Source organism: Notamacropus eugenii, chromosome 3 (genome assembly GCF_028372415.1).
Source record: "Notamacropus eugenii isolate mMacEug1 chromosome 3, mMacEug1.pri_v2, whole genome shotgun sequence".
NCBI classification, from domain to species: domain Eukaryota; kingdom Metazoa; phylum Chordata; class Mammalia; order Diprotodontia; family Macropodidae; genus Notamacropus; species Notamacropus eugenii.
In genome coordinates, this window is record NC_092874.1 from 63,817,642 (window position 1) to 63,842,785 (window position 25,144).

The 25,144-nt window shown below is 36.6% G+C and overlaps 1 protein-coding gene across 5 annotated transcripts in view; it reads left to right on the plus strand.

The window, feature by feature from the left end:
* The window catches only part of ARMC3 (armadillo repeat containing 3), a 129,532-nt gene that overhangs the window by 87,656 nt on the left and 16,732 nt on the right, over positions 1–25,144 (plus strand). For 4 of the 5 annotated variants that reach the window (XR_011976667.1, XM_072651702.1, XM_072651705.1 and 1 more), the window contains 5 exons: positions 4,763–4,899; positions 10,732–10,900; positions 15,641–15,741; positions 17,047–17,130; positions 18,518–18,613. Coding sequence is in view for 4 of the 5 variants with exons in the window: in XM_072651702.1 (XP_072507803.1) it covers positions 4,763–4,899; positions 10,732–10,900; positions 15,641–15,741; positions 17,047–17,130; positions 18,518–18,613 (587 nt within the window). In the remaining variant the exon portion in view is untranslated. The remainder of the gene's footprint in view (positions 1–4,762; positions 4,900–10,731; positions 10,901–15,640; positions 15,742–17,046; positions 17,131–18,517; positions 18,614–25,144) is intronic. The other variant, XM_072651703.1, reaches the window with a different exon arrangement.

The following is a 25,144-nucleotide window of genomic DNA, read 5'->3' on the forward strand; positions in this document are numbered from 1 at the left end:
TCCTTCAAGATTGAAAAAACTTCATTGTTTTCTTTCTTTAACCGATAATTTTGCCTTCTGTTGTTTCTCATAAATGTATCATAACATCAGCTATATTACTGATTAAATGAACTCTTTTGACTGAACCCAGGAACCGATTGCCATCATTTATGCCATTATTTCTATGGGAAACATCTCTACAATAGAAGCAATACTATTTGTACTACCATCTATAAGATGTGAAAAATCATACTTGTACTACTTATCTCAAAGTGTATAAGGAAAGTATCCATAAATGTGCCTAGTTATTATGGAATTCATTATGATGTGTTAATATATTTTGCCTTGGCCCAGACACTTCTTAAATACCCAGACAAATCTACCACAAATTCATTTCCCCTAAAACAGTTAAGCAAAAACACTTAAAGCAGTAATTCCAGTAGTAATAGCTAACATTTACACAGCCATTTAAGTTTTGCAAAATCCTTTCCACATATCATCTCATTTGGCCCTCATAAAAACTCTGTAAAGTAGGTACTATTATCACCCTCAGTTTAGAGATGAGGAAATTGAGTCTGAGAGGGCTTAACTGGCTTGCCCAGGGTCATGCATGTAGGCATAAGTGTCTGACACGGGATCTGAACTGAGGTCTTTGTGACTCTGAGTCCACCACTCTCCCTCCCCATTACACCCCACTGCCCACGAGACTAAGCATCACTGTCTCCTTTTATAATTTGACATTTGTTAGCGGAAGGGAAAGATGTGTGCTTTCACTGTGATAATACGTTACCGTTGTCCATATTATTTGGGAGGGAGTATTGGGTAGCAGACATTGTCCGATTTAGTGTCAGGAGGAACCTGGGTTCTGATCCTAAGAGTCTCAGACTGGCAAATCACTTAATCTTTCTATCTTGGTTCCCTCCCCTCTAAAATGGAAGCCAGGATATGTGTGGGGGCATTTCACCTAGCTGTCTGGGAATCCAATGAGAAAAACGTAAACGATGTTTGAAAAACCTGAAAATGCTCTATTAACCTCCGCCCTTCCCTTACCTGAGATTTTGTTATTATTTTCTTCATTTTCATTGTTGGAGTTAATGTGCATATTGTTCTTTTGGCTTTTCTGAAATTTTCATATTTTCATTTTGGTCTGATATCATTCCATCGTTCTCATATACCTTGGTTTGTCCAGCCATTCATGAATTGTTGGGCAGATATTTTGTTTGTGGCTTTTATTACAATTTTTTTCTGTTGAATATACTTGTAAATATGAGTCTTTTCTTTTTTTTCATTAACTTCCTTAAGGTATAAATATAGTAATGGGTAAAAGGGGGGAAAAATCAATAACTTTTCTTACTTCCTTCCAAGTTGTTTTCTTGGACACTTTTAATGTGGCAGGTGAAAGATGAAGTGACTAAGGAAACAAAGGTGTGGGTTTCCAAGCACATCGATTTATTAAGTAATGCATTTAACACATAACAAATTGGGACCAGACCTCCTCAGCTTTGGCACCAGGACCCCGAATATAGGGGAAGACAAACTTTCATGCATTAAAAGCAATTAATCAAATAAGGTCAATTAATTAAAAGAAAGGCAGGATATAAATTACATCATCTAAGTGGAGGAAAGATTAGGAACTTTCTAGGTTGGGATGGGGAGAATGAAAAGGAGCAGTTCCCCAAAATCAGAAAAAAGAGGTGTCCCATGCTTCCAAGTGTCTGTATTCTGTTAGAGGGAAATGGAAATAATAATTGATTGAACAGTATAGGGTCAGTTTTCAGATAAGACTTATGGGTTGCTTGAGATAAATAATTGTGAGAAAACTCATTTTGTAAGTCTTAGGCTCTGACTGGGGCTTCTTGTTAGCAAGTTGGTTAAGGATCTCTAGGCTGCAGATAGGGGAGGTCCAGCTTTCCAGCCATGCAGGGCTAGGCTTAAACAATGTAACACTTCCCAAAACTGCATAAAGTTTTCTCACACAACAGAAATTGGACTAGACCCATAAATGAACAGAAAGGGACCAGAGCTAGCTCTGGATTCGAGTCACAATATAGAGTAAGTATGGTTGACTCAGTTCCCACCACCACTTGCTCTTTTCCCTTTCCCTCAGTAATGACGTGCAGCTCCACCAGCAATGTATTAGTGCCTGTCTACCCATAATCTTTCCAACATTTTTCTATCTATTACATAAATATGGAATTTACATATGCTATTTTAATTTGTATATCTAATTATTAGCAATTTTAAACAATTTCTCACATGAATCATAGACATAGACTTTGAGCTAAAAGGAACTACTGCTGCTGTTTCAGTCATGTCTGACTCTGGTAATAGGGTTGTTTTGGCAGAAATACTGGAGGGATTTGCCATTTCCTTTTCCAATCCATTTTAATCATGAGGAAACTGACAACCTAGAGACTTTGAAGCCAATCCAATTTCTCCAAAGCTAGTCATATGATATTTGATAGTTTGCATTTGTTCTTTTGTACACTGTTTGCACATATTTTCTCATCTATGAGAATGATTACAGATTCATTATCACTTCCACCTCCATTCTGATCATCAGGTTTTTTATCAAAAGTGTTTAATGAAAGATGGGTTTTTTCAATCTGTATTTTTCTTCCTGTTGTAGCTGCTTTACCTTTTGTTTATGAAAAAGCTTTTTAATTTTACATAATCAAAATTCTCTGTTTTGTCTTCTCTAATCTCTTCTATCTCATATCTGGTTATGAATTTTTAACCCTACCCACAGTTATGAAAGATCTATTTTTTATTTGTGTGTGTGTGTGTGTGTGTGTGTGTGTGTGTAGCATACCTGTTTAACTGTAGATCACTTATCTGTTAGGAATTTTTTGTGGCACCTATGTAGCACAGTGCAGAGCACTGGGCCTGAAGTCTGGACAACTTGAGTCCAAATTCTGCCTCAATCCCTCACAGGCTGTGTGACCCTAACTAAGTCACTTAACTTCTCTTGGTCTCAGTTTTCTCATCTGTAAAATGAAGATAGTAATAGCATCTGCCTGACAAGAGTTGTGATGAGGATCAAATGAGATAACATGCATGACGTGATTTGTAAGCCTTTAAGTACTACAAAAGCGTCAGCTTCCATCTCATCAGATTGTTTTCCTAACAGTTCTAACTGAAGAGCCTCTGTCCTAGCTGATTTTATTGTGGGAATTCTCAGACACTAGATTGCTGTATGTGTATGTTTCTAGGTATGGCTTATCTACTCTATTCCAATGATCTGGTCTAATACCCCCCCCCCCCCACACCCACACCCACACCCACACCCACACACACACACCCACACACACACACACACACACCCACACACACACACACACACACACACACACACACACACACACTTTAACGCAGACACACTTTAACCAGAACCAGGTAGTTTTGATAATTGTTGCTTTGTAATATAACGAGAATAGGTATGCCAACTCCTGTCCTTTATCTACTATTTCCATTGATAATGTTGGCCTTTCCCCCTCCATATGAATTTCTTTTGTTAATTTTATTTCTTATTCCTTTGTGATTTAATTGATATAGCACAAAATCTAAAAGACTGCATATTATAATATTTATAATTGTATTTTTGGCCTAGGCATGAATATTGACTTTATCTCCCTCTGTTGAAGTCTTAATATATGAATATGAAAAAATTTTATATCTATATTTATATAATAATAATAATAGCTAACATTTACATAGTGCTTACTATGTGCCAGACACTAAGTGCTTTACAATTATTATCTTATTTGGTTCTCACAACAATCCTAAGAAATAGATTTATTATTATCTCCATTTTACATTTGAGGAAACTGAAGCAAATAGAGGTTAAGTGATTTGCCCAGGATCACACAGCTATTAAGTGTCAGAACTCAGGTCTTGCTGATTTCACACCCAGTGCTCTCTCCACCGTACCACATAGCTGCTTCTAAATCCTCTCTGTTTCTCAAAAGATTAACTCCTATATATTTAATGTATTTTGTTGTTAAATGATTAACAATTTTTCTTTCTCATCCTGTTGATTTTTAATACTGTAAAGAAGAAATGATGATTTTTACAAACTTGTTTTGTAGTCTGTTTTGCTAAAAATATTGTTTTTTGTTGATTCTTTAAGGTTTTTTAAGTAAAATATTGTATGTTTATAATATTTTTTGTTGGCTTCTACTTAATCAATTGATTTCTTTTTCTTGTCTTATTTCTATAGCTAGTATTTATAATATTATGTCAAATAATAGTGGAGACTGTGGGATTCCTATCTTCACTCTTGATCTTATTGAGGTAGTTTCTGGTATTTATCCATTAAAATGATGCTGGCTCTTAATTTAAAATAAATATTTCTGATTATAGTAAGAAAAGGTAATTTTATTCTTATGAGTTTTATCATTTTTAACTTAAACAAGTGCTACGTTTTGTTCAAGGCTTTGTCTGCTTCTATTGATATGATTTATGGATTTTTGATTAGAAGAGTGGTAATGCTTTGAACAGAGCTAGGAAAGTTAGAAGAAAAGGCAGGTTCAGGGGAAGGGAGGGGAAGATAATAAATCTGCTGAAGCAAGGACGGATTTCATGTACTTCTCTGGAGGTAGTACATTGATGAAATCATGGTTCCTTGAAATATGGGAATAATTGTAATAGGTTCAATTTTTTGTTGGTGAACACTTTTAACAATCTAACTATTTTCAGTTATTGTGTATATCTTGAAGAAAAGAGAATTATTTTAAAAGGTTAATAAATACTCAGTGAATTACTTTCCCCCCTCTATTTTTAGTTAAAAAATGCAGGTGGACTTGAACCACTCGTGGAATTACTACACTCAAATAATGAGGAAGTCAGAAAACACGCTAGCTGGGCTGTGATGGTTTGTGCAAGCGATGAGCCAACATCTGTTGAACTATGTAGACTAGGGTAAGAAGCTGTTTCTTTTTTGTCATTTTAATAGAGATGTTTAGTTATATACTTATCTAAATGTCAAGAATATGGTTCTTAAATTATACATGAATACTAACTTCAAAAAATTGTATTTACTTTTAAAGTGGTTCAGATTTTCACAGTTTACACAGTGACATAAATGGGAGAAAAAGAACGTGAAATCTATCCAACTGAATAAAAAGTCACAGACTTTTTTAAGCATAGCATTGTTTAATCCACATTTGACAATTTCCTCAAATAACGATTTACTTAAATAAGGGATATATAAAGTTGAAACAAACATCTTGTTCTTTAAATTTATGGAAGCAAATACTCGAAGATGGGAGCATGGACTGAACATTAAGAAACAAACTCTCCATCCCCAAGAAAGAGGACCACCTTTCCACATCCTGCACTGCACCCTTTAAACAGCAGAGCAGTCAGGAACTATGCATGTCTATGCACCACCAATATTCTACTGGAGATGGGCAATAGTTCCTAAAAACTTGCTCACCGGGAAATATTTCCCTCATTTTCTCAAAAACTCAAAAACTCCTCAACCGTGCTGGGGATTCTTCCACATCAGCTGAAGAACTGTTACCTCACGATCACTACCTCCTGACTATCCTCTCTCTGTAGTGTCTTTAACCACTCCCTTTCTCTCCTCTCCTTCCTTCATGCCTTTAACATATTCATACACACACACACACACACACACACACACACACACACACACACACACCCATCTTAAAATAAGAACAAATAAAACTTATGCTACCTTTGCCAAACACCAAACACCAGTCTTCTAATAGTTTTAAGGTATATCCCGAATGTGCTCCCTGTTTTTCATCTCTGCTTCTCCACAGATTCTCTTTTTAATCATTTGAATTGCAAAATGCTTGGCCCATAGTACAGGTGTTTAATAAATGCTAATTGCTTGCTTGCTTGATTTATTTAGCATCTCCTACGTGTAGAATACTATGCTATATACTGGGGGATATACAAAGTTTAATTAGGCACTCTCCTTGTCCTCATGAAATTTATAGCTTAATACATGACAAACAGACTGATGATTATAATCAAATAATACATCATAAGTTCATTAGAGACGTTCATGTTACTATGCCATATTTATTTCCACGTGGTTGCTACCAATGGCGATTGGAGGAGAGAAGTCCAGGCTCTCTGAAAAAGATAGTATTTGAGGGTAACCTTTAGATGGAGGGGAAGACATTCCAAGCAAAAGAAAGAACATGAACAAATGTTGAGGAAGGAGAGTGAAAGGCAGACTGTGGAGAAGAGGGCAATAAATAGTCCAGTTTGGCCAAAGCATATAGTAATATGACTCAAGTTGGGAGAGACAAAGTGCTAGCACCTTAAGACAAAGGACAATTTATTTGTTAGACAGTAGGGAACCATTAAAGTTTTTGTTTTGTTTTGTTTTGTTTTTGCAAATGTGAGTGTGACATAACCACATTCTTACTTGAGGAAGACTATTTTGGCAAAAGAATGAAAAATAGATCAGAAGGGTAAAAATATAGGGAAAGGAAGACCCATTTGAAGGCTATTACAATAGCCTATGAGGGTCTAGATTAAGGAAGTTACAGCAAGAAAAGAAAATAATGGTATTGAGGCAAGAGATATTGTGGAAATAGAATCACTAGGGCATGATAATCAATTATATATATGAGAGGTGAGGGAGAGAAAAGAAACTAAGCTAATTCTAGGGTTCTAAACATAGGTGACTAGGTACATCCCCTCATGGATCACTGCCTAGTCATGGTGAAGGGTGCTGAGCAGCTCAATGAAACTATGAGCCATGCCATGGAGTGTTAATAAAGATGGACAGATAATAGTAGGGAGTTGTGGGGGGAGGGGGAGAGGTAGAGAAAGGTGCTCCATTGGAGAAGAAAAGGCAAACCAATCCAGTATCTTTGCTAAGAAAACCCCATGGATAGTATTAAAATGATAAAAGATATGACATCTCTATGACATAGAGATGAGCCCCTCAGGTCCGAAGGTCCAACATGCTATGAGGGAAGAGGAGAGGACAACTACAAGTAGCTCCAGTACTCATGAAGTGACTGGACCAAAGCCAAAAGGGAAGCTGAGCTGCATATGTGTCTGGTGATGAAAGGAAAGTCTGATGCTGTAAAGATCCATGTTGCATGGGAAATTGGAATATAAGATCTATGAACTGGGGTAGCTAGGTGGTGCAGTGGGTAAAGTATTGGCCCTGGAGTCAGGAGGACCTCCATTCAAATCCAGCCTCAGAAACTTGACACTTCCTAGCTATGTGACCCTCAGCAAGTTGCTTACCCCTAACTACCTCACCAAAAAAAAAAAAAGAAAGAAATCGATGAACCAAGCTGGATGTTGTCAAACAGAAGAAGGAAAGATTAAACATCAGTATCTTGGATAGGAATGAGGAAATTTAATTCAGGTGATCGCTACATATACCACTGTGGACAAGAATCCTTTAGAAGAAATGAAGTAGCCCTCAGTCAATAAAAGGATGAGAAAAGTGGTACTGGGGTATAATCTCAAAAATTACCAAATGATAACTGTTCAAATCCAAGGTAAACTATTTAGCATCATAGTAATAAAAGTCTATGCTCCCACCACTCATGATGAAAAGGCCAACATTGATCAGTTCTATGAAGACCTCTAATATCGTCTAGAACTAACACAAAAAAAGATGTCACATTCATCAAAGAGGATTCAAACAGACAAGTTTGACCTTGGAGTACAAAAGGAAGCAGGTCAGAGACTGATAAGAGTTGTTTCAATATAACTCACTAGTCAGAGCAAACACTCTTTTTTAACAACCCAAAAGGCAATTGTACACAGGGACATCACCAGATAGTCAATACTGAAACCAGATTGATTATATACTTTGCAGGCAATGGTGTAGAAGCTCTCTACAGTCAGTTAAAACAAGACCTGGAACTGACTATGGGTCAGAACAAGAGTTTCTTATTGCAAAATTTAGACTAAACTGAAGAAAAGAGCAACCATCAAATTGCATAGGTATGACTTAAATATCATCCTTTATAAATATGAAATGTAAATGATAAAAAGGTTTAAGGAATTAGATCTGGTAGATAGAATGTCTGAATATAAACGGAGGTTTGCAGTATTGCATAGGAGGCAGCAAAGAAAAAAAGAGTTAAGAAAGCAAAATGGCTATCTGACAAGGCTTTACAAATAACTGAGGAAAGAAGAAAAGGGAAAGGGAAAGAAGAAAAGGGAAAGGGAAAGGAGAAAGGGAAAGATACACCCAACTAAATGCAGAATTCCAGAGAATAGCAAGCAGAGATAAGAAGGTTTTCTTAAATAAGCAATACAAAGAAATAGAAGAAAACAATAGAATGGGAAAGACAAGAGATCTCTTCAAGAAAATAAGAGACATCAAGGAAATGTTTCATGCAAAAATTGGCATGATAAAAGACAAAAATGATAACAGAACAATTATATAAGAAAGATCTTAATATTATCAATAACTGTGATGGTGTGATTACTGATCTAGAACTAGACATCCTAGAGGATGGCATCAAGTGGGCTTTAGGAAGCATTGCCAACAATAAAGCTAGTGGGAGTGATGGAATTCCAGCTAACATTTAAAATCCTAGAAGATGATACTGTTAAAGTGCTTTCCACTCATCATGCCATCAAATTTGGAAAACTCAGCAGTGACCACTGGATTGGAAAAGATCTGTTTACATCCCAATCCTAAAAAAGGACAATGCCAAAGAATGTTGAAATTAATGAACAATTGTTCTCATTTTATATGCCAGCAAGGTTATTCTTAAAATTCTGCAAGCTAGCCTTCAGCAATATATGAGCTGAGAATTATCAGAAGTTTTGGCTGGTTTTCAAAGAAGCAGAAGAACTAGAGACCAAATTGCCAACATTGGCTGGGTTATGGAGAAAGCAAGGGAGTTTGAGAAAATAAAACAAAACATGTACTTCTGCTTCATTGACTCCATTAAAACCTTTGACTATGTAGATCACAACAAGATGTGGTAGGTCTTAAAAGAGATGGGATTACCAGATCACCTTAAATTTGTTTCTTAAAGAACCTGTATACAGGTCAAGAAGTAATAGCAATAACCAAACCCGTAACAACTGATTGGTTTAAGAAGTTAAGGAAAGGAGTATGACAAGGCTGCACACTGTCACCTTATTTAATTTATATGCAGAGTACATCTTGGCAAAATGCCAAGATGAATCAAAAGTCAGAATTAAAGTTACTGGGGAAAATATCAACAATCTAGCACATGCAGATGATATCACTCTGATGGCAGAAAGTGAAGCAGAATTAAGAAGTCTCTTAATGAGGGTGAAAGAGGAAAGTGGCTTGAAGCTTAACATCAAAAAAACCCCCAAAACAACCCGAAGATCATAGCAACTGGTCCTATCACTTCCTGGCAAATAGATGGAGAAGAAATGGAAGCCATTTCAGATTTTATATTCTTGGGTTCAAAGGTCAGTGCAGATGGTGACTACAGCCATGAAATTAAAAACCACTCATTCCTCGGAGGGCAAGCTATGACAAATCTGGACAGCATACTGAAAAGCAGAGATATCACCTTGCCAACAAAGTTCCACATAGTCAAAGCATGGTTTTTCCAACAGCAATGCATGGCTGTGAGAGTTGTACTATAAGGAAAGCAGACTGCCACAGAATTAATACTTTCAAACTATCTGCTGGAGAAGGCTTTTGAGAGTCCCTTGGACAGCAAGGAGATCAAATCAATCAATAATTAATTAATTAAACTATTCACTTGAAGGTCAAATACTGAAACTGAAGCTTAACTACTTTGACCACATAATGAAAAAACAGGACTCATTGGAAAAGACCCTAATGTTGGGAAAAGTTGAAGACAAAAGGAAAAGGGGTGACAGAGGATGAGATGGATAGATAATGTCATGGAAGCAGCAAACATGAGTTTGCATAGACTTTGGGAGATAGTGGAGGATAGAAGGGCTTGTTGTGCTATGGTCCACGGGGTGGCAAAGAGTCATATGACTGAAAGCCTCAACAACAATGACTAGGTGAATGATCATGGATCTAAATTCATAAAAAGACAGGTTTAAAGGGAAAGATAATAAACTCAGTTTTGGACAATTTATCACAGAACAGCACTTGCTCTAAGGTTCATAAGTTAGTTCCTTTTCTTTTACATATCAGGAAATGAGAATTTAAAATCCCATACATAGACTTTAACATGCTTCTGTATTCACATTTTTTTGTTCCATAAGTAGCCAAGAGAATCTACTAGAGCTTATGTGCTTATAAAATAGAATCTTAACTTTGCTTCAAATGAACAAAGATAACTTGTCTCACTCATATCCTGTTTTATTGGCATACATTCTTTGAGAGGAAATTGATTTTGCCTCAGTAATTATCAGGGTGAAGAGCATGGTAAATATGACAGAAAGCCGAGCTGGCAGTCAAAAGATCTGGGTTCAACTCACCTATCCTGCCTTTGTGAAGCTGGACAAGTCACTTAAACTCTTCTCAGCCCCAGGCAACTCTCAAGACAATAACTTGCAGAGATGGTGTGGATCTGCATTTCTAGAGAAAGTTTCTCACCTAGAGCTACCTAGACCAATTAAATAACTAGTGGGACAGGGAGTACGGGGCAGAGAAGTTGTCAAAATCTATCACCTACTAGTTCAAAGAATATGAAAGAGGTTATTTCCCCCTCCCTCCCCTCAAAAATCTGTCATTTAGTATATTAAATAAAGGTATAATTGACTTTAATGGTGAAGTATTTATGTTGAGCAAATAAAGCTTTTTTTTTTTTGTTGTTTTATTGATAGGGCTTTGGAGATACTTGAAGAAATTAATCTATCAATAAGACGAAAAAATAATTTTAGTGAGGCAGCATATAATAGATTGCTTAATAACAATCTCTCTCTGAAGTACTGCCAGATGGGTTATTTGTCATCTAATAATCTGATTCCTGATGGATTTTATGATGCTGGTCGGGTAAGTGTCAGTAATATTTTTAATGTATATTAATTTTTATTACTTTTTTCTTAAATAGTGATGTTGCTACATTGAAAGTAGATATTATGCTATTATAATGCAATTATATAATTTTCACTTACTTTACATTTTATAAAACTGAGATGCAGAAATCAGCTTCTCATCTTTAACTCTGTCAGGCCATGATAGCCCATCTTTTGTAATTTTAAGGTAAATTTGATCACTTACTATCATATTTTTGGTAAGCTAACATTATTTGATTAAACTTCAGATTAAGGATAAAATTGGGGATAAAATTAATTTTAGAATTTAGTGCCAGTTTTAGGAAAAGAATTTCAATTAGATTATTTTTTAATTTAAAATCTAATTAAGATGGAGACATAGTGCTAGATTTTTTGAAGAGAAAACTAATTACAGTAGAAAACATTTATAATTAAATAAATTTTCCATGGATATATAAACAATACTTAATACATTATTGATTTTGAGAGGAATATGTAACAAAGCCCTACTCTGATGTAGCATCATAACGTAGCAGTGTCCATGGGTTCCTGAAGGCTATGTCATTGGAGCCCAATTCTTGTGAAAGCATTGAAGTACAACTTCAGTAACAAGAAGTATCTGCTTCTCAAGAATAAGTCTAGCTAAATATAGAGAGGGTCATCACCAGGAAGATAGCCATCTGGAAATGAATTTTTTGGCCAACACAATCCATAAGACAAAAATCCAAAATGGCCCTTGCTCCTTGGCAACCCATTTCCACCTCTGCAGTGATGGTGTCAGTGGTAGAAAAGGGAACAGAGGGTATTAAGAATGACACCACTTTTAAGACTAAGTTAAGAACTTTAACTTAGCAGATGGTGCTCTAACTATGGGATCCTTGTCCAATGATGAGTGAGTGTCCACTAGAGGAACTGGATCATACCAGTCTTGACATTTTCAACATAAATTAAATCAGAAGACCTAAAAAACGTTGCAGCTAAATGCAGCTAAAAAACCTGGCTTACAGGTTCTCCTGAAATTGGCAAATTACTGAGTTTATGGAGTAGGTTTTTATTTTGGACTGAGAGGCAGTGAGCAACATCATTGTATGGGGTATTTGATCACCTTATACTGCAATACTCATGAAAAATAATTTCAGAAAGAACACTGTGAAAATTATTGTAGCTTATGTACCAATATCTGTTGTACATGAAGAAGTTAAAAAGCTCTATGAAGAACTCTATAAGATCCTTCAAATTAAATCAACATATAATTTGATGCTTGTGACTTCAAAGGTGACATTTGATTGGGACAGTGAAAAATGTATTAGAAAATATTTAACAGCAATAAGGAATGAAAGAGACCCATAACCTGTAGACTATATAAAAGCTACACAGCTGTACATAAAGAATATTCTACTTAGAAGTGAATAAGCAGATGTTGGGTATGTCAAGCACTGAATAACAACTAAAAATTAAATTGGTTATATTATAATGAGCAGGGAATTAAGTATTTCTGATAAGTTATTCCTAAGTCAGCTGTCTGTATACAATCAAAATACCAACTTGTTAGAACAAAGATCAATATTAGTAAGAAACTAGACGAAAGTATAAAGACATTGGTGAAGATATGATACTCAACTAAAACACCTCTATGCTAGCCTTTTTAACAAGTGAATGATGTAAAAATATGGGATATGAACAGAAGCCTAGACACATACTTAAATAGAAAAATTGAATCAGTCAATTGCCATGAACAGACAAAAGAAAAGAAACTAAAAAGTATTACAATCAGCCAACACTTGACTTTCTTGCCAAGTAGAGAGATATATCACTGATTTAGAAACAAAACAAAAACGAATTTGTAAAAATCTTATTGAAAAGAATGGGCAGAGTATTAACAGGGGTTACCTCATAAAATAGAAAGAAACAGTAAAAAGCAAAAACAGTTTAAGCTTTGCAAATCATCCTGGCACATTTAAGAGTAAAAGTGAAAAGACAAGAAAAAGAAGATGGAAAAGATCAGCAGAGTTTGAGGGATTTTTTTTTTATAAAAAGCACTTTTCATCACTGAGAAAAGAGAAGGCATCATCCTCAGATTCTCAATATCATGGCCCTAGAAGAGAGTTGGTAGCCATGGCTCTACAGGGAACAAAGGCCAGAAACACTGCTGGTCTTGACAAAGGGGTGTAGGGGGTGACACAGCTGTGAAGGCATTGAGGGATTGGTTCACAAGTTATCTGAAAGAGGGGAAGATACTAAAGGCATTAAAAAAAAACTACTAGATCTTATCAGTGAAAGAAAAGGCAACTAGAAAACCATCCACAGCTACTTACTGATACTTTATTATCAGTACAGTATTGAATAATGAGAATACTCTGTACATACATTGAGTATGTTGTAGGAAACAGGTACAACAATATTCTCCAGGTGAATACATCTTTACTATCACGCAATTGACTGAAAGATAGAGAGAATATGAGTTCCCAATGTGGTGATTATTTGTTGATCACAAAACAGTTTTAATATGGCAGAAAAAAACACTTCACAAGTTCTCTTCCAACAAGGTATCTCCACCATACATCAACATTATTAAAAGATTTCTTGAAAGATGCAATAACAGAACCTTATTCAACAACCCTCTGGTCATTAATGTCAGATTAGACATACTGTGGGAACATATGCTCTCGAAAAGGTGTTCCACTATCGTGGTAGAGATTCCAAATTGGAGAGGAATTTTTTGTGGGCATTGAGCTCTTCAGAGGTTCATGTTTGTGGATGATGTTGTGGTTACATCAAGCTCGAGAACACTGAAGAGCCTCCCAGATAAGAGGCAAAGGGATTTGGCCTAATCATGTCCATGGGAAGAACCCAGTGGATGAAGAACATCTATTGTCTAGCTAGACTATAATGAGTAGTGACGTGGCCAACCCATAGCAGTCATCTGTTAATGGACACACACACACACACACACACACACACACACACACACCACCCCTTGCATATGGGAAACGGCAGAGCTTCCCTAACATCAAACTTCTCCATGGAAAGGAGGCTTTTCTTTTTAAACACCAATATTTCACCAGCATTGTATGAATGGGAGTTAAGGAACACTATAATCTAAAAACAAGGCATTTTGAGTTCCAGCTGAGAGAGGCAGCATAGCACATAGAACAGAAAGCTGCCTGGGAGTCCAGAGGACCTCAGTACCTCCTAGATTTGCATTTTGTCTCTCTATGTAACAGCTAACATTTACATAGAGATTATTATGTGCCATGTAGTGTGCTAAGTAATTTACAACTATTATCTCATTTGATTCTAACAACTATCTTGGGAGGTAGGTGCTATTATCATCCCTATTTTACAGATAGAAAACTGGGGCAGCCAGAGATTAAGTGACTTGCCCAGTGTCACACAGTGAGTAAGTCTCTGAAGCTGAATTTGAACTCAGGTCTTTGTGACTTCAAGTCCCTGGTCTATTCTCTGTATTACCTAGCCACACCATTAGACTACAAGAAACCCTGGTTTGTTTGGTTTTCTTGCCTTTGTGTTCCCAGCACTAAGTCCAATGTGCAACACACAGAAGGTGCTTAATAAATGCTGCCCAAGTGACCTCTGGCACATACCAGCTGTGTGACCCTGGGCAAGTCATTTTACCTCGAAGAGCCCCCAAACTTTTTAAGACCCTAAGTTGCAGAGCAGTTGGTGACTTACAGCCAGTCAACGAGTATTTATTAAGTGCCTACTATGTGCAAAAGTGTGACCACTATGAAGAAAAGAAAAAAAAAAACAATCCCTGGTCTTTCCCTTCAGCAACCTGAAGTGGGGTTGGCCTTTTCCGTTTCCTTGCTCAAAGCTGGGAGCCAGGAGTATCTGAAGTGACCTATTGCTTGAAGGGTCAAGAAAAAGACTCAAGGTTTGATGAGTTCTCCAAGGCAACCTGGAGGGGAGTCTTGCCTCTCACCAATTCTTTCCAGCCCCTCACAGGCACAGCAGAACCTTCATCTCTTCCAATAAGGAGAAAGACCTATATAAATGGACTTCAGGGTGTGGGTTACAAAATATATGGTAAAAAATATGATGGGCTGGTTATAGTATGAGGGTGAGGAATAATGGCTGGATGTGCTCCATTAGTATCTTCACAAGGTCAAGAGAAAATAAAGAAGGTTCCTGAGACATTGGACAACTCCTCCTCTTCTTCCTCCCCCAATTTATGAGTAACATAGAAAAGATGTTGGACAGCAGAAGGATAAGGTTACAATCTGCCATGAGAGTAGGGAAAACCCAAACTTGAGGTAGATAAAAATTTAGTCCTTATTTTCCAAAGATTATATTAAAAATATATAAGCTTGTTCCTGAAGTTTACATGTTTGATATTTTATATCGATCAGGTACTTGTGAGTAATGGATTTCTTTTTAAAATATTTAAGCAAATAAGAAACAAAATATATACCACCATATTTAATTGCTAAGGTAAGAGTCATATTATAAGGTCTTCTATCAGGAAGCCATTTGATTCAGGACAATCCTTCCAGGAAGATTAAAGCCTACATTGCCTAACTTGGGGTCTTAACTACTTTCTTTAAAACAAACTCTGCCATTTTCCTTGTTAAAAAAAATTAGTATAAAGGGCTAAATAATTATTTGAGGAATTTTACCACTGAACTAAAGATTTCCATTTTAAAAACATCTTTTTCCTCTAGGTATTTATGATTTTTAAAATGAGATCTACATATTTCATCTCTGACTTATTTTGCAGATAAACCCAGGCACAAAACTTCTGACTTTGAAGGAATTTGCCTTACAAGAGCCAACTGATCGGCGTGCAATAATTTTAATTAATAGTAAACCTTCTTCTGCGTGAGTCACTGTTAGAGTCTAAGAAATGTTTGTTTTGAGTTGGTTTTTCATCCATTGTGAACATATAAAGTGTTTTCTCAAATAGGCGATTGATTGCAGGAAGCCAACTTTTTGTGCTACTTTTATTTTTTCCAGAGCTAAGGTTTCCTGATGTAAAGTACTAGCTTTGCTGTACCTAAGTTGTGACCCTGACTCCTGATGGAGAGATTTGCCAGGTTCATTTGTTATCACATGCGAGAAAATGAATATGGACCAAATTCATGACCTAGAGGAAGTAAGGCAATGGGAATATAAGAAATGCAGTGGATGTTTTCCTTTCCTTCCCAACTTGTGTTGATTAGTTTTAATGAGAACCTCTTTATCAATGAATTCTAAATGTGTTGGTATTCTCTTATCCTGCAGATGGCAGGAGCAGTAAACCAAGGCATAAATGTTAAAAGGAGACAACATTTGGTCAATTCAAATTCTTTGGGGCAATTTTCTGTAGGTCTAATGATTTTTAAAACTTAATGCAGAATTGTTAGCAATCAGCTGATAGCATTGTTGTATTGATTGTAATACCAAAGAGCTCTTTAAAATGTGAGTTATTATTATTACCTATTATTAAATAACTTATTATTCATCATCATTATTATGATACTTGAGTATTACAAAGAAGCTTAAGAGGTTAATGTATCTTTATTTCTTAATAAAATGGAAATTTAATCATTCGTTCAACTAATAATTCTAAAAACAGAGATACAGCCAAGTAGCACATTAGGCAATGGTTTTTGAGGTTTTGGGTTTTTTTTACTGTATTACTATAAAGAACAAGATTTATAGGAAACACCCTGCCCTGGGACACCTCTAGGAGAATAATCTCATTTACCTTCTATTAGCTTTAAATTGAATAACCTTTGATTGTTCAGTCATCAATAATCATATGCAGAATTCCAAAATGCTAGAATGCAATTAAAGCCTAAATCTTTTTAATTTAATTTTTTTAAATTAAAGGACTTAGGAAAAATTGTAAGAACTTCATCTACAATTTTAATGAAAACTTTTTTTTTCTAAAAATTCTTTTTCCAAAAAAAAAATTCCAATATGGCAAGGTACTAGGATCTTTCACAAGTGTTGTCATGTTTCAACCTAGCTCTTGAAAAGCTTCATAAAATTGTTTTAACACATCACTGCTAAAATTCAACATAAGTAAAAGGGCTTTCTTTCCTCTTTGAAGAAATTGTTGCCTGTTTCATGGGACCAAAGACAAATATTGTCAAATAAATGACTTCATTTGTGTATAATTTTAAATGTGTGAAATTTCAGTTTTCCACCTTCTACTACAGAAGATAAGTTGTCAGACTCTGTTTCTGGACGATCTTCTTCTTCACACAGAAGAGGGAAATCCAGGTAGGAAGAAGTATTTTGTATTCCAGTATTTTTCCTCTACATTCTGGAATACAAAATTTACTAAAAAAAAATTTTATATTTTTATAATTTTCCACTTTTACTCTGCATGATGATTGATCTCAATGTTGTCATTGCCAGCGTATTATTTTGAAGGATTCATTATTTCATTTGTGTGGAGAGGAATTCATGAACTCCAATTCACCTTCAACAACTTTGATCACAACACCCCCTGCCCCCTATGCTTTCATACTTCCATGTTTTTTCAGAAGTATTCCACAAAACTTCTACTCAATGTTTTGGAGACCTTGCGGTGTTTCTGTTTTATTTGTTATAGGATGTTCATCTGCTTGTCCATGGACTTGTTTGTCTTCTGTGTCTCATTCTCCTTATGTGGCTGATCTGTGTCCTTTCTGAATCATATGTCTTCTCAATAATACTTTTTACATCATTTCTTACATGCAAGTTATCATTGGAATATTATTTATATTAAATAGATGCACCTGTAATCAGAAACAGTGTAATAGTCTTTAAACCTCTGATCAGTTTTTTAAAAGCAGTGAGCCCAGTCCATTTTCTTATTCACTCCAGGCCCACCTCATTCATTGGTAGTACTTGTGCAAGTTAAAGATAGACAGATTATGTATATACACACAGATATGTATATATGTATGTACGTATATATAAACAAATACACACACTTTCATAAAGAGATAGACAGAGTAGACAGATAGATATAGATAGACATATACACTAATTGAGCAGTCTGGTAATACGGATGCATTTCAAAATATAAGTAATATATTTTTCATCCACTTTGTTTTGCAAGTGGATGGTCTGACTAATCTCCATTTTGTCATGGTTTGCAGGGAAGGCTTTGTAATGTAATACATGCAATAAGATATCATATGCAGTAAGAATGTTTTAGAGAACTTTGCCATCAGTCTCTGTTTGGATTTTATGATATACATCTTCTTAAAAATACATTTTATGCAACCTCCATCAACAAATACCTAAACGGAAACAAAAGGGAAAATGTGATTGTGTGTAACTGTACATGTAGTCGTAAATCTTCATTATTTATAGTTTGTTTGTTAATGTATTCACTAACTTTAATAAGATAACAATTTTCTTGATTCTGTACTCCTTTCTCAACTTCTTTTTCTGTGGGTTTATCAGAAATTTGTTGCAGGGCATCTTCTATGACACTGGCAAACACCTTTGGTGAACATACATCTCCCTGTTTCCCTTGTTTGATGTCAATGAGTATATGTAATTGAAATGTGTATAGTATATGTAGATTTATATGTGTATGAATTGAAATGAGTACATGTGAATTGAAACTGGCTTGCTTTTCTATAAATAACAAAAAATATGTATATCATTTCAGCAGTGGGGTAGGATCTCCTACAGATGAAAAGTCAGAACCTACTGGTCAAGCTGTTACCACCTCTAGCAAAAGTTTCATTAAAGAAAGAGTATCAAGGTATGAATACTTAATTTCGTAATCAAATTATAGTAAAATGTTGATTATCCAAGCATTTTGGGGAACTGGGTTGTTTTAGACAAGGAAATTTTGGAAATAAAGGTCCAACTTTATTTGACCTTTTCAATAGCTTTAGAGGCTACTGTAGGTGGGGTTTTTTGTCTTTTATCTCTCCCCAAATCAAATGTACAGACATACATCTGTCCTAAGACTGTGCCTTCCAAGGCTACTGCGGTGTATGCTGAGTTTTTCCTCTCCCTCCTCCCATGCACACTCCCCTTACACTCAAATATACTGAGTAGAGGTGTCCTAAGTCTGCCTTCCAAGTCTCCCGAAGTGTATGTGATTCTCGCCCTGTCTTCCAGACTGCCAAGTTATTCTTCCTTCTGTGTCTATCACTCATTTTTGTCTTCATTGTTAGCATCTGCTGCTCACCACACCTGTTGGTGTCTCCATTGTGCTTCTGTAGACCCTGATGTTTTTCAAGCTGCTTCTAATCTCAACTGTACATTTTTATCTTTTGTTATTTCTTGTGTCTTCCGTCTCCACTTCTTAGCTTTCACAACAAAAGGCTGGGTCTTTTAAAAATACTGATAGCCACACAGTTGCTTTTCCACAGGATCGACAGGATTCTGTTGCCTTGCCCATATGTGGTTCTGAGTACAAGTCCTGGGTAAGGAAGAACACTAACATGCTAACGCATGCAACTGCAGAGGAGCTGGGACCCTGGTCACAATTTCAGAGTAGCAAAGCGTGCTTATGGTCGCTCAAGACCAGAGCACAGGCCAGGACAGCAGTGACAACACCTCTTAGAGCGTATGATCCTGGAAGAACTGAAAACATGCAGACCCCCAAAGTTAGGTCTGAACACAGCAGCATGAGCAACCTGAAGCTTGGGACAGTTCCCCTTCCACCCCAGGAGCAGAGCCAAACATTAACATACAGTTAGAAGTCAAGAAATAGAATGGAAAAATTAGCAAACAACAACAAAAAAGAACCTGACCATAGAAAGTTACTGAAGTGACAGGGAAGATCAAAGCACAAACCCAGAAGAAAGTAACAAAATCAAAGCAGTTACCTGCAAAGCCTCAAAGAAAAATGTGAATTGATCTCAGGCCCAATAATATAATTCCTAGAAGAGTTCAAAAAAGATTTTAAAAATCAAATAAGAAAAGTAGAAGAAAATTGGGAAAATAAATGAGAGTGATGCAAAAAAAGTCACAAAGAAAGATTCAACAGCTTGATAAATGAGGCACAAAAAAACCCACTAAAGACACTAATGCCTTAAAAAAATAGGCCATAAAAGCACTTATGGAGGGTGGAGCCAAGATGGTGGAGGGAATGCAGGGACTTGCTTGAGCTGTCCCCCAAACCCCTCCAAATACCTGTTAAAATGACTCTAAATAAATTTGAGGCAGCAGAACCTACAAAATGAGAGAATGAAACAAATCTCCAGCCTAAGACAGCCTGGAAGGTTGACAAGAAGGGTCTATCACACTGGACTGGGAGTGGAACACAGTCCAGCATAGGTCATGCCAGTACAGAAGGAGCCAAAGCAGGACTCAAGGTACTTAATCAATGGCAGTTGTGGCAGTATTCAAACTTCTCAATGCCAAAACACCAAGGACAACTTGGAAAGTCAGTAGGAAAAAGTCTTTCTGATCTATGTGAGGGAGGAGCAGACTGGCCCCAGCCCCACTATGACAGAGGGGATAGCAAAGTCTGTGGCAGCCACTGTAGCAGCAGCAGTGGTTCAGTGGTGGCTGTTTCTGGAGCTTTAGGCCCATAGATTGTAGGGGGAATCTAGTAGGTGATCAGAGGGTGATTTCAGGGATCTCTTTGCTGGTGCTGAGGCTGGATTCTCTTGCTTTGCTTTGGTTCTGGGTCACAGTCCTGGGTGGCAGTCCTGGGGAGAGAAGGAGTGCTGGCATAGTAGAGCTTGTGGCAGAAGTGGAAAGGGAATCCTCCTCACAGGCCCAAGGCAGAAAAGAGTATTTGAGGTCACTCACAGACCAGAGCACAGACTAGGAGACGAGTGAACACCTCTCCTTTGATCATAAAACCTTGGAAGAGCTGAAAATTTGCAGGTCCCTAGAAGTATTTTTGAAAACAGCTGCACAAAACCTTTGAAGCTTGGTACAGTACACAACCCCACAGCCCACTCCCACTGGAAGCAGAGAACTACCTTGCCAAAGAGCTCAAAAGTCAAATAACTGACTGGGAAAATAAGCAAATGGTGGGAAAAAAAATCAGACTATGGAATCTACTTGGGTGACAAGGAAGATCAAACCATACATCCAAAAGAAGACAACAAAGTCAAAGTTCCTACATCCAAAGCCTCCAAAAAAATGAATTAGTCTCAGGCCATGGAACAGCTCAAAAAGGATTCTGAAAATCAAGTAAGAGAAGAAGAAGAAGAAATGGGAAGAGAGATGAGAGTGATATATAAGAAAATTGTGGAAAATGAGCCAACAGCTTGCTAAAGAAGACCCCCAAAAATGCTAAAGAAAATAACACCCTAAAAAAACTTACCCAAATGGCAAAAGAGGTCCAAAAAGCCCATGAGAAGAAGAATCCCTTAAAAAGCAGAATTGGTGAAATAAAAAAGGAGGTCCAAAAGCCCACTGAAGAAAATAATTCCTTAAAAATTAGAATGCAGCAAATGGAAGTTAATGACTTTATGAGAAATCAAGAAATTTTAAAACAAAACCAAAAGAAAGAAAAAATAGAAGACAATGTGAATTATCTCACTGGAAAAACCACTAATCTGGAAAATAGATCCAGGAGAGATAATTTAAAAATTGTTAGACTACCTGAAAAGCCATGATTAAAAAAAAAGAGCCTAGACATCTTTCAAGAAATTATCATGGAAAACTTCCCTGATATTTTAGAACCAGAGGATAAAATAGAAATGGAAAAAATCCACTGATTGCCTCCTGCAAAAGTTCCCAAAAGGAAAAACTTCTAGCAATATTATAGTCAAATTCCAGAGTTCATGGGTCAAGGAGAAAATACTGCATGCAGCCAGAAAGAAACAATTCAAGTATTGTGGAAACACAATCAGAATAATACAATATCTAGCAGCAATCAATTAAGGGATTGGAGGGCTTGGCGTGTGATGCTCCAGAGGTCAAAAGAGCCTGGATTAAAACCAACAATAGCAAAACTGAGTATAATACTTCAGGGGAAAAAATGGTCATGCAATGAAATAGAGGACTTTCAAGAATTCTTGATGAAAAGACCAGAGCTGAAAATCTGAGTAAACACTTTTGAGGTGGGACAGGATCAAAGGAGAGAATTTGGAACTCAGTTTTAAAAACGAATGTTAAAAATTGTTTTTACATACAACTGGGAGACATACAGCAATGGGGTACAGAAATCTATCTTGCCAGACAAGAAAATAAAGGGGAAGGGAATAAGAGAAGGGGGTATGTGTGATAGAATGGAGAACAGATTGGGGAAAGGGGTAATCAGAATGCATACTGTCTTGGGGTGGGAGGAGGGAAGAGATGGGGAGAAAATTTGAAACTCAAAATCTTGTGGAAGTGAATGTTGAAAACTAAAAATAAATAAGTTAATAATTTAAAAAACAGACCAAATGGTGAAAGAAACATTTAATAACTATATGAGTATGTTAAGTCACCACCTCTCTGAGCCTCTTTTTCCCATCTGCAGATAATGAGATCAGCCTAGGTGACACACATAATTAATATTAATCCCCTTTCTAACCCTCCTGGGCCATTAGTTTCATAATCTGTAAAAAGAGGTATTTTGAACAAATCAATAATTGAGGTCCTTTTCAGTTCTAAAATACTAGTTATATCATCTTAAATATTTTTTAAATTCAAATACTTTTTCCATTACTTTGTGACACAGATATCAGAAATATAAGAATTACATGAAATATCTATTTAAGCAAACAGGCTTTGAAATATGTTTAGTATTAAAAGTTTAGTATTCTACATGTGTTCTGTTTTAGTTTTAACTATATGGCTAATTAAATAGATTTTTAGTTTCACTGATAAGGAAATGAGATGAAAATGAGCAAATATAGTTTCTTAGGTTTTATTTATTGGATATGACAGCAAAAAGCCTGAATGTATTGACATGCAAAGTTCTAGTTGAGATGATTCAGCATTACACAGGTTAGTATAATTTGCCCACCCCCCATAAAGATGCTTTGCCGAACATCATTTTGTAGTACCATCATTAATACACTACAGCCAATCTCCATCTTAAAGTTGGGGTTTCCCTACAGCAAATGTCATGACAGTTTAAATGTACTAAATTTGTTACTGTAGCTTGCCTTGGTCCTATCTTTCTCATCTCCATTAAGAAAGAATTATCCATATCCTCTTATCAGCATTTTTGTTGTTGAGTCATTTCAGTCATGTTCAGCTCTTCCTCACCTTATTTAGGGTTTTTTTGGCAAAGATACTGGAGTGATTTACTATTTTGTTCTCCAGCTCATTTTACAGATGAAGAAACTGAGGCAAATGGGATTAAGTGACTTGTCCAAGTTCACACAGCTAGTAAATGTCTGAGGCCAGATTTGAACTCAGGTTTTTCTGAACTCCAGGTCCAGCACTTTATCCACTGTGCCACCTAGCCACCCCTCTATCAGTACAGGGAATGTTTAATTCACTGCTATAACAACATAGAAGTGTAGCTAGGTAGTGCAATGGATAGAGCACCAGGCTTGATCAGGAAGACGCCTCTTCATGAGTTCAAATTGGGCCTCAGAAACTCACTAGCTGTGTGACCTTGGGCAAGTCACTTCACCCCATGTGCCTCAGTTTTTCATCTGTAAAATGGGCTGGAGAAGGGAATGGCAAACCACTCTAGTATCTTTGCCAAGAAAACCCCGAATGGGGACAACAAAATGATGACCTGACTTATACTTCCTTCTACCATGATTCACATATCCTCCAGGGTGTCATCAAGGCCACCAGACCAGCTGGAAAGTTTTTCTTCAAAACTCAGCTTCCGGAACACAGCACATTCTTTCTTTAGCGTCTTGTTCCAGCTAACAATTCCAAATGAATGCTGCCTCTACCATGTTGTCCCTCTCTTCTGATGTAGGGAGGCAAGTTAAGTCAGTGATTGATAGGCTCTTTGACTGGCAGTCTTCCTCCACCCTCTCCGTCCTCTGTCTCCAGACCTGACTTCTCTCAAAAGCTTCATTTCCATGTCTTCTGCCCATTTCCCCTTGGATATTCTACTCAAATTCCACATGGTTAAAATGGCAGTAACCAAAACCACTTTCCCTCCTGACCTCCCTGTTTCTATTAATGCTGTTCAGTTACCCAGAATAGAATCTTCTCTTTTCTCTTGCCTTTTCCATGCACCCAACCACCAGGTCTCTAGAATCTACCCAGTACTTTGGTGTCCATTGCTGCCACCATCACTCAAGCCCTTATCACCCTCATGCCTAGATTATTTAAGTAACCTCCTGACTAGACTTGGAGTTTATACACTCTGCTCCCACCAATTTGGCCTGCCAAGCTAATCTTACTGAAACACTTTAAAGAAATCATGCCACTCACTTACTAAAAAACCTTCAAAGAGTCTCCATTGACTTGAGCAGGGATTCTTGGCCTTTTTTGTGCATGCCTCACTTTGCCAGCTGCCTAGTGAAGCCTAGGATCCCCTTATCAAAATAATAATTTAAATGCATAAAATAAAATACATAGAATTACAAAGGAAACCTTTGTATACTAAAATACAGTTATCTAAATATTTTTAAAACAAGGTCATGATGACCAGGTTAAGAACCCCTTTAATCTAGCATTCAGTGCCATTCATAGTCTAACCTACATTTCAGCCTGTGCCTATTACATAGTCTTGTATCCACCTTCCATCCCAGCAAATGTCCTCCTGAAATAGTTTCCTATATGTATGTTTACATATGACTCTTCCCCTCTTTCTCTGCCTATTCAAATCCTACCCACCTCTGAGGCTCATTTCAGATCTCATCTCTATCATTAATCCTTCCTTAAAAAGACCTGTTCAAAATGATCTCCCCTGCTCACCTCTTAGACCACTTGGCAGCACCACCCTTTTAATACCATATACTTCCTTGTGTTGCTACCCTTTTGTCTGACATATATCTTTATGTCTCCCACAGTGCTTTGTACATAATAAACACTCAATAAATGTTGGCAAATGATAATTTAAGAGAGCAATAGATTAAAGCTGTTACAATTATAAATAGTTGGGATCTTGATAAATGTAAATTTATAAAAGAAACTAATTCCTTTGAGCTATTAAACTCCTAAATTTAAACCTTCCTTACATGCTTGGGTGTTTCTACTGGCAAGATCTCTTCAAGAAGAGGGCAAAGGGGCAGGATTCTTTAATCATAGACTGATTCCTTCCTGAGAAATTAATTTAAAAGATAAGATTTTAAACATTTTTAAGTGATTGCTATTTTTAGAATTGAAGTCATTATTGATATAATGGAATGGCCTGCTTTAGAAACTAACCCAGTAGTAATACTTTTATTTATAGCTGTAGGAAACTCAAATTTAT